This window comes from Gavialis gangeticus, unplaced genomic scaffold (assembly GCF_001723915.1).
Source record: "Gavialis gangeticus isolate Ggan-Ray unplaced genomic scaffold, GavGan_comp1, whole genome shotgun sequence".
Lineage (NCBI taxonomy): Eukaryota > Metazoa > Chordata > Crocodylia > Gavialidae > Gavialis > Gavialis gangeticus.
Window position 1 is genome coordinate 163,715,783 of NW_017729022.1, and position 11,202 is coordinate 163,726,984.

The 11,202-nt window shown below is 41.7% G+C and overlaps 1 protein-coding gene across 1 annotated transcript in view; it reads right to left on the reverse strand.

Annotated features, from left to right (window-relative positions):
* PTPN14 (protein tyrosine phosphatase, non-receptor type 14) overlaps window positions 1-11,202 on the reverse strand; it is a 236,816-nt gene that overhangs the window by 67,827 nt on the left and 157,787 nt on the right. The window contains exon 4 of the mRNA XM_019516448.1: window positions 91-188. Coding sequence (XP_019371993.1) covers window positions 91-188 — 98 coding nt within the window. The remainder of the gene's footprint in view (window positions 1-90; window positions 189-11,202) is intronic.

Here is an 11,202-nt window from a genome sequence, read left to right on the forward strand (position 1 = left end):
AACGTGAGTTGGATGTGACCTGACTTCTGGCAAACAGATACTTGAAATTAAAAAGGCAACTTTGTTAGCCTCGCTTAACAGCTAACTCACCTTGCACAGCTAAGCCAGCTAGCCGGATTCCTTGATCTAATGATGAACGTAATCGACCATCAAGAACATCCTTTTTCACTTGCAGGTAATACTGATATCTGTAAAGAAGAGAAACACTGAGACCCAGAGGCTATAATAATTTCTACAGAACAAAGAGATTACTGAAGATAAAAGGGTTTTTGTTTGATTTTTTTAAATATAAACAGGTTGCATATATAAATAGATTTTTGTGTGTCTGATGTTACAGACTCCACACGTATAACCAAAAATTATAGCACTTGAAACACGTAGGGTAGATTAGTCAGTGTGCTGCCCATAAGGGCCAGTGTTCCAAATGCATGAAAAAGTAAATCAAACATTTTTTGCATTTATTGGACCACACCCCAAGAATGACATCTGTTGGAATTACATCCCTCCGATCAATACTGTTGGCATAACCAAGGAAAATGCATTCCCAAATCACAAACAAGTATGGGACAGAATGAAACTATTTTAACTCCTTTTACATGGGTTTTGTACTATTATAAATTAGGCATGTGATATTTTATCACATTTAAACTGTTCAAAAGTTAAACTGGTAAAAGCTCATAATTAGGACACAGCTGCATCTGACTTACACCAACCTTCTTGTAAAGAAAAAAAGGCAACTTCATACTGCAGTTCCTGTGTTCACATTAAAGAGATTTTTCTGATTTAATATATTTACTTAAAAGGTACAACTTATGTATGCAGACAGTCTTACACCTCCAAACTCCTCAGACTTACTAATAGTAGGTACCATATCTAAAGAACTACAAAGGAACAGGGCTTCTCAGAGCCTCAGGATTGGCATTAGGTTTTTAACTATTCAGGTGCAATTTTTTATTTTAACCAAAATAGTTAATAACTTATAGATGTCTCCTGAAATCATTATACCAGCATATAAGTGCCTTATACAGACCACTAAAGCTTATTTTCTGTACATACAATTCTTCTAGCAATGATGCAATTCTGTTAGTATATCTTTTTATGTACAGAATCAAAGTCGATAGATGAAGCTATTATATAATATAATGTAAGAAAATATCCATGCACTTGAAACAGCAAGAATAAGTCATTCCAAACTCCATCCTACATTTCTGTATAGTAATCTAATACCATCTTTCACAATCCTCCACAGACAATTCTTATGCCAGCACAAGTGAGATGCAGTAACTTGCCACTAGACAGCACCAAAGTTCTGACCAGGCCTGCATGCTTAGGAATACAGCATGGTAACAACTATAGCTGGCATTGAGAAAGCATTAAGGTATAAGGCTTGTTTTTATTTTTTAGCATTTGAAGAGTTCCTCTCCAAACCAGTTTTCTTCATGAGCTCAAAAAGGTTGAATTTTGGTAGGAAAGAAAATCTTTATAAATAAATAAAAACAGTCTAGTAGGCCAAAAGTATTTACATTTTTAACACCAGCTAAGAAATTCATGTATTTTCTGCTCAAATAACATAAAAACAAAGTTGTTTCACAAGCTTAGACTTGATATGATCATACAGACTGGAAAAAATGGAAGATTCCCATTAGCTTCAATAGGCTTTGAACAAATTTGACACAGAAAGGAAGTCATTCGCCAGTAACAGCAGCACACTGCCTCTTGGCTTATTGGGTTCTCAATGTGAATTTCACAATTTTTTGGACTGCTTGGTTCAGAATTCAGTGCACTGTGCAACACAGAAAACATGAGGTTGAAAAACAAAAGTACCGGAATCAAATCGAAAGACTGCCACATTTGAAGACCTGCCTGCAGCTGCCATGTGGAAGTAGAAGGGGCACTAATTATACTTGTAATTTTAAATTCTGTACAATGTGTATAAATCTGACAGCCCTTATGCAGGTACATGAAACTTTACTTATGAAAGCATGTTTGTAGATTAGTCCCCTGTGGATGTATTGACTGAGCCAGGTTCTACAAGTGCACAAACCACAATGTGATTAAATAGTAAGTAAATGCGCTGCATTTCTCTTCTCCTGTATTTCCTTCGTATTATTTAAAAACCACCCCCCGCCACCACAACAGTCCTATTCACTGCAAAAAGCAAAGAGGTGCTGAAACATGACTACAAAGTAAACATGATGTTAAGAGACTGCCCAGAAATGTAAAATTAACAGTGGAATTCTGGCTCTACAACAATCAAGTTTCCTGCTAGTTTTGGAACTGGGACTTCAGCCCTGATTCCTGTAAAAACCTTAGACAAGCCACACTGCACACATAGGTGGCAGAAAGTGGGGGCTAACAGGGCTTAGCCCCACAAACGCAGGGTAGCGGCTGGACCACAAGGCAGCCCAGCTGTGGGCTTCCAGCAGCTGCAGCAAGGGTGAGGAGGGAGTGGGAGTGGGGCTGGGGCAGGCGCTGCACAGCCAGGGCAGGGCAGGGGACCGAGCCGCAAGCAGCTTGTCTGCGGGGCACAGCTCCTGCTGCTATGTGCACCCCAAGATGCATGGGGGTCATGCACCCCCAGATCTGTGCAAGGCAGGGCAGGCTGCTGCTGTGGGCTAGGGCCAGGCTGCACTTGGGGTAGACAGCAGTGGCACTGGGAAGGGGGCTATGGTTGGGGGGCTGCAGCCACTCCAAAATTTGCCATAGCCCCCCCCGACCTGCTCTTACAGCACCCCAAGCTCAGTGCAGCCTAACCCCACCCTGCTGGGAAGGGCCTGGTGCAACCCTGGCCCCAGCCTGCAGTGGCAGCTTACCTTGCCCCACGCAGATCCGGGGGCACATGCCCCCCATGCCTCCCAGTGTGTGCACAGTGGCAGGAGCCACCCCTCCCACCCTGCACCCCGGGGGGGGAGGTGAGGCTGAGCATGCACTCAGCACCCCCAAATGTTTTTTTCTCCCTCTGCATATGACTGCACAGTAACCATATAGAAACAGCAGCAAATACAGGGGGATATTATGATTACTAGATAAAATGCTATGATCCAGATATTTCTATGCATCTCATGACTTGGGGTACCCCAATTTCTAGACTTTGCCCACTTCGAAAGACCTTCTTTTAATCCCACCTTCTGACAGTCCCTTCAGAGGCATTTCAAACTAAACTCACAAAAGTACGTGGCTGCCAGCAGAACAAGTGTTTAAAAAAAATCCTGCATTCAATGTTTAACACTAGCTAAAGGGATTTAAAGGACCTGGTAGGTAAATAGGAAAAACAAATTCGAAATTTGGTATTTTATTTTGGAATGTTTGTTAGTGTTTCCAGTATACAAACACCCATTTTAAAAAATGAGTCCTACCAGGAGCCCAATAAAACTTAGGATCCTATAGTGGCTAAAAGGTAAAAGGAAGTGGGGAACAGGTATTTTTAGATGCCAATTCTAGTTTTACTCCTGGATACAGGGTGGTGATGTTCAACCACAAAGGTTCCTGAGGAAGCATTTTTAACATCACCCTCAATGGTGGTGGTATAAGGGAAGAAAAAGAATCTCTGCTTTTCAGGAGATTGTGTTGGACCATCAGGCAGTCTTATTTTGTATGGCTGCCTTGGAGCAACAATTATAAATCCAGTTTATGGTTAGGTAACCAATCTAATGCTCTTGAGGAAAGAGAATGTATCTTTGCAATGTCACCATCAAATCTGTAGAGAGGACAGCATTATTATGTGGTCCATACTTTGATCAAGGTTGCCACAGTGCATCCATCATGTAAGAAACTAAGAAAAGCTCCACTGTTGGTTTAAAAGTATACAATTCAGATGGGTAGCAGGGCTGTGTTAAACTCTTTGTCCATTCAGAAAGATCAGAACTTGGCCTATCATTTGTAAGGTATTGTCTCTCTCTTCTCCTACATTTCCCTCATATTATCTTAACCCCCTCCCCCCCACCCAACAACCCTACTCACTGCAAAAAGCAAGGAGGTGCTGAAACATGACTGAAATAAACAGGGCTTCTTATCTGAAATTAACACTTGTTATTAAGTCAGTAGTCAAGGTGATGCATTTTTTGGTTTTATCTAAAGATTTTATTCATCCTATATAAATAAAAGTTTCCAAATATTATCCAGACATATTTCCATTTGAAAAAAAACACTACAGCAAAAGAGATAAATATGTACTTTTAGAGGTCTTCCATTAAAAATTGCTCTGTTTAGTGGAGAAATAAAGAAATTTATTAGAGACGAGTAAGTTTGCACATTGTTACAAACTTACACAAATTAATTGAACGTAAGGCTTTTGTCCATTCAGTAATGACAAAATCAGGAAAAAACCAACCAATTAAACTGAAAACTAAAGTTTCACCCTTGTATTTTAGCAACATTGCCATTTTGGAGTAACATTGTGATCATACTTTGTGTGTATTTAAAAAAATGGTCTAGTTGGGGAATTTGGAATTAGAACAGTGATGATAGCTCTCGCTCCTAAAGCCATATGAAAGAAGAAGAATAAAATAAATGCTACTGCAGTTTGCCAGCCTGTAGCTAATTCCAAGGGGAATGGGAGTGGACAACAAGTCTGAACAAAGCCATAATTACAAGGATATCATTTCCCACAACTCCATTTAGCAAACAGAAAAAACATTAAGAATATATTTCTTTCTATTTCTTCAGCAAGCATGCTCCATGTTTTAAAAAGCAAAGAAGCTGGAGAGCTATCAGACAGTTTCTGAATGTCATTAAAATACAGATTTTGATTCTATAAGTCAGTCTAGATCACAAGAGAGAAATCAGAGAAGTTTAGAAATAAAAGGAAAATGTGATGATTTAAAACTTCATCCTGAGATCTAGATTTTGTCTCTAATACAGCTGTGTAAATCTGGAGTAACTCCATTTGTCCCCATGACTACATATTGTGTGTAGCATAGCACATATCAGTAATAAACTCTGTTTGTGACATCTCTTCAGCATATTTTTTTACTGTAGTACAAGTAATATGACTTCACTTAATGGGACACCTGATTCGATACCTTTTTTTGATACATAACTGGTCCCTTCATTTTGAGTTTCATGGAAATACTTAGCTCCTCACCTCATCCTTAATATATACACCTTTTATACAGATTTCTGTTATCTGGGGTGGTAACTTTCTTAAATCTCATAAGCTAAGCAAAGTATGTTCTGGAAAATATTTGAAAAAAAAAAAAAAGATCTTGAAGAGTTTAGAGGGCAGGATAAGGGGAGAACAAGGGCAGAGTATTGTTTGTAGAACCAATGCACCTAGAAGCCCTATTTATGAACCAGAGCCACCTTGTGCTAGGTGGAATACAAATACCAGAAATAATGGGGGGAAGGGGAGAAGGTGGGGGAGGGAGACTCTGGCCAGAAAGGGGAATGCAAGGAACAATGCTGCTCCCTATTCAATACCTCCTACTGATCCCTGCTTGGGGCAAGGGGGAATAAAAACTTATTGCTACACAGCACACACATGATAACTGCCAGCTAATATTGAAGACAAATATAGATATATCTATATCTAGATATAAAGATACAGCACACACACACAGGAAATGCTATCCTTCCTTTTTCTGGTTTCACATTTCCTGGCAGACCTGCATGCATTGATTTGCATAAGAGACTTTCCCCAAGAGCACGAAAACATATGAATTAAGGAAAGACAGAGTCACAGACTGTGTCCCCACATGCAAGCATGTGCAGTTTGTGGCACCCCAAACCGCAAGTGTGGAATGTTAAAACATGCTCTGCACCGCAAATCTGCAGCACAGGGGCAAAATCTGATACCAGGATTTCCTGGTAGCAAAAAAAAATGCCTTAGAAAAAAATTGACGCAGAGCATGCGAAAGCATGCACTGGAACAAATGGAGGCTTTGTCCTCCAATATGATGCTCTGGCTGCCAGTCAGTGTCTCTACTGCTCCATTTGTGCCCTGACTGCGCCAGTGCATCGGGAACAGGGAGGAGCTGGAAAAGGGCAGTTTGCCCAAAGCGGGACAATGTGTCCCGCAAGAAAGCACATGTGCAGGGGCATGCCCTTAAGTACAAAGTAGCGACACAAATTTGTGCTGTTGCAAGCGTGCATCCCTGCTTGTCTAAATGTGGCCATAGCAGGTATGTCTACCACCCTAGCATCAAACACTTCATTATTTATTTTTAACTACCCACTACTGAGAACAAAACAATATGATCGGGGCAATCAGACTGCTTCCTTTCACTCTCCTGTAGCTGACTAATTTTAAGAAGCTTTAAAAATGAATCACCTTAGACTTATCTGAAAAACAAAATACACGTTTTTATTAGTTACTTAGAAAATGTGCATTACTTACCTAAGAGGTACAATTCCTTTACAATTTTTCCTAATGATGTAATTACCAGCTTGACAAACAGTTTTTCATAACTCATTAGGTACCTTTTTGGAGCCAAGCCTATCTATTAGATAATTGCATAACTATGTTGTTTTTCTTTCCATTTTAATGGAGGACAGAAGAGAATGGCTCCAACATTACAAAGATCCAATAAAAATCCTCAAGAATGAGAAAAGGTGCTTTTGCTGTCATGTAGTTACTGTTCATGATTTTAGCTATCAATTATTCAACTCTTTTTAGTTTTATAAAAACAGGATACTAAACGCTGTTAGATCAGGAGTGAGCAACTACTTTGGTTGGTGCACCACTTAATGAGTTTAAGTGAGCTGTTGAAGGCCACACACAAAATCTTTCAGAAGGTATCATTTTAACAAATCACAGATAAAAAACAAATCGTATACTAAAAATCAGCCACCTACTATATTTTATTTCAAAATACACTGTTTATCCTCATTTATGTTTTTTTGCGTAGTGTATACAGAGGTGATTGCATAATAGCTCAGAATAAAATCTTACTCTTGCATAATGGCTGCCTGTGCGCTGGGTCCTGGAAGCCAGGGGTGGGGAGCCAGGAGGTACATTTAGCAGAGCTCCTCCGGGTGGTGCATTCTGCTCCCCCATCTGCCCCATGGCTGCCCCTGCTTGAGGGTGGGGTGGGGAGGTGACTCTGCAGCTGGGCAGCTCCCGTCCTAGTGCACAGGGCTCCAGCTCACCCACCTTCCACCCACTCGGCCACCAACAGGTGGCTGTTCATCGTGCTGGGTGGGTGTAAGGCACCTTGGAGCTGGAGCCCCACACACCGGGGCAGGAGCTGACTGGCTGTGGCTTCCCCCCCTACCCTGAAGTGGTGCAGCAGGGGCAGGAAGAGGAGGAGCCACTGGAGGCAGGGGGAACCAAGCAGTAGCTTTGTGGCTGCAGCTGCAGCAGCAGCAGCTCCTCAACTGGGAAGCTGTGCACACCAGCCAGGGCTGAGACTGGAGTGGTACTGTCAGTGGGCATGGGGCATGTGCAGATGGGAACATAGCATGAGCTGGTCTGGGAGGGAGCAGGCATGAACTGGCCCCAAGCAGGTGCCGCAGGGGTGAGGCAGCCGTGGGCCAGATGCAATCAATTGGCAGGCCAGATCCAGTTCATGGCCTGTATTTTGCCTATTCCTGATTAGATCATAAAGTGGATTTATCACATTAGGAACCTGGCAAATGCCATATTGTATCAAAACACTAGTCCACCTAGAGCAGGATTGCATCTGAGTGTGGGAAATGAGAAATCTTATACTGGGCAATTCTAGAACAACGTGCCTATGAGGGATGTTTCTTTTGTAACTGAAGGTAATTTTTTATATATCAATGTTTCAGCTATGGATGGTTTTGTTATCCACACATCTTTTTTTTTTATCCTGCAAATGTTTTGATATTAACGTTATTTGTCACAGGCACCATCAAATGTTACTTATATTGTGCTCAAGAAATAAAGATTCCCTTTTTCCCCCTTTTAAACTGGTTATCTTTTGTAATTTCAGCCTGCAAAATGATTTAGCCGTGACCCTGTGTAAGAAGACATCAAATAAAAGACATCGTTTGACCCCAGTAATTTTTCCTGCCAAGGCAGGGGGTCGCACTTGATGATCTGCTCAGGTCCAACCCTTCCAACCCTACCAACTATGAAACTATGAAAAGGTGCTGATGGATAATGAACGTAGTGGGAGACAGCTGTCTACCAGCCTCTGGGACAATAATTATGCCTCGCATCCTTTCTAATCTGTAGATCTCAAGTACTTTACAGAAGGAGGTTGGTACCATTAACTTTATTTTACAGATGGGGAAACTGAGCCACAGGGCAGTGAAGTTATTTGCCCAAAGCCCCAAAGCAGAATAGTGAAAAAGCGGGATTAGAACCAAGGTCTCCAGAGTTCCAGTCCAGTACTCCGACTACTAGGTCCTATTAATTTCACGTGGGTTGGCCAATGGACAGGAATAACATTCATTGTAGACCTGAACTGAATTTGAAATGATAACACAGAAACTGAAGAGCTCAGTCCTCTCAGACATGGCATAAATGTTATTAATATCACAGCATGATACATAGGCCCACACATGCTGAAACACATTTTAGAAGCTGTAATTCAATCACCACACTTTAATCTAAAGACATTTTAAAAAACATTATGTACGTTGCTGACATTTTGATTGGTGAAACCACAGCAAGGCCTCATTCTCTGCAAGTGGATAAACTTAGCTTATGATGACAAATACCAGAATGAATCTAGCTTGCTCTACTGGAATTCTATTAGCTAATCAACCAGTGGAAGCCTGAGGTTTTTGGATACTACACGAGTACCGTTTATTTGGGATTTGTGGTAGAATATCAAACACAGCAACTGTTTCACCATAGAAGGGTAATATTTTTGGAAAAGTATCATTAGTAGAAGTCTACCACACCCTGCAGCAGACCTTCAAAAAGATCAGCAGTTTTGCCAGAAAAGAAAACATTGAAGGAAAATGAAGATCTAATACTGAATATAACACATTAACCAATGCCAACTTTTAAATGCAGTTTTAAATAAAAGACTCCTGCAGCCAGGAATTTCTGAAGCTGAAGCGAAAAGCTAACAGCAGCTGAAAAATGAGGTCAGGAACCAGAATCATCTACCTGTGTCCTTTCTAGCCCTGGGTGAAGAAGCATACTGAACATTATTGAACTTTTAAAAAATATGAGTGATGGAAGTATTGTGCCATTTCTTCAGGTCTATCTAGTGATAACACAGGAACACAGTCCTGCTGTATCTGTTCACAGGAGAAAAAAAGGAGAGTTCCTATAACCTACACCAACAAACAAAACTCTTTAGATGCACTTGTAACTTGTCAAAAGGACTTCTTCCATGGTCAGTCGTAGGGTATGGTCCTCTGAAGGGCCCACTATTTCACAAAGCTCATTGGGAAATATATCACACTCTTTGTTGTAGTAGATATGCCAGGTGAATATTATGGTTATCTGATGAGAGGAGCCATCATTCGGCCCTACCAACACAAGGTTTGGGTGGAAGGGAGACAACAAAAGAGCACAGAAAATACCATCTTCAGAGATGGCTCTGGACTCTGCATTGTAAGTAGGGTGTGAAGAAACTGGAGAAGATCCAGAGGTGAGCAACAAAGATGACAAAGGGTTTGGATTGCAAGCTGTACAAGGAAAGGTGGAGAGAACTAGGTATGTTTAGTCTGGAGAAAAGTAGATTCATATTTGAAAGAGGGAACACAACTGTCCTCCCTTGTTGAAGAGCAGAGTACACAAAACAAAGGGTTTAAACTGCAGCAAAGCAGATTTAGATTAATTCTTAGAACGAAAAAAATCCTTACTATAGGAACAGTAGGAGAGTAGAACAAGCTGCCCTGGGGAAGTTGTGTAATCTTGCTAGTAGGACCAAAGAAGATGCCTTCAAAGAACAAGCTACATAGGCACAGATCTGGGATAGTATTGGAATAGCACTTCCTTCATTCGTTCTGCAGGCTGTACTACATGATTCAATGTTCCTTCCAACCGTATAGTTCTATATTCACATTCACATTTCAGCAGGTGCTTTTGGGGGCATAAACAGAAGATAAATACTGTTAGTGGACCTCCTTTGTTTCACCACTACCAAGAAACGTAAGCAAAGGTGAAATACCAGTTCTGATTCCAGCTCTAAAATGGCCAATGTTGCCAATACTTTCAAACTTTGAGGTTAAGCTGCAGTATAATCTATGACCTAAGGGAGCTCCAATGTGAAAATCTTAGCACAATTAAAAGTCCACTCAAATCAAAGATAGTATTGCATCACTTGTGTTACCTGCAAGCTCCCTTCATTCAACTTATTACTTAGGGCTGTTCAATTTGTAAGTGGCCAGGGGCCACACACTACACAGGCCACATGTCCCGTGCATGGGCCATATGCTCCATGAGCTGAGCACTGTGCCATGTGTCCTCCACCTGCTGTGCCATGTGGCAAGCAGCCACCCCACTGCACCATACCAGTACCCATGAGCTCTGTACACCATGCCATGTTCCCCTGCCCCACTGTGCAGAGGGTACCTCTGTCCCCTCCTGCCACTGTACTGTGCCAACACACCACAGAGGTTTCAGGCACCCCCACCACAGACACCCTTGGCCCCATGGACCAACCCCCAGTGAAAGCAGAAGAAGGGAGCAGGAATCTGGAGGCAGTAGTGGCAGCCACTGAGGACAGAGGAGTGGTACCTGGACCAGGATCCCAGGGGCTCTGGGCAGACTGACGGCTGCTAGTTAGACAGCCTGACTTTAATAGTAGTTCTCTCTCACACACTCTGTGAAACATGACATCAACATGTCAACCCTATTTGGATTTTCTTATTCTTAATCAACATCAGATTGCAAACAAAAATGCGCATTCCAAAGATGGTAGACTTGATTCTGCTCTCAGACAGCTGGAAATCAGGAGAAACTTCACTGAAAGCAAAGGAAGTTAAACTGGTATAAGAGAAGGACCAGGCATTTAAGGGAGAACTGGAAAGTATACATATGGAGAACGGAGGCTTAGGGCACTCAAAACAAGGTTTGGAACCTTTCATGTGTAAACTGTTGACTCAAATCCAGCCAAACTCATTTGTGCCAAAAGAGCATTTGCTGTTTGGTGGCCCATGTTGAATGAGCAGCTCACGAAATTCCTAGTCATCAGGTGCCAAACAGCAACATCATATTCAGCATCCTTGCTGGCAGCCTCAGCAGAAAGGCCAAATACTGAGCAAGTCTGGAGACTTAACTCAGCCCAAGAATTTCTCCTTTCCCTGTGTTAGAATTGAAGTAGATAGACAAGACAG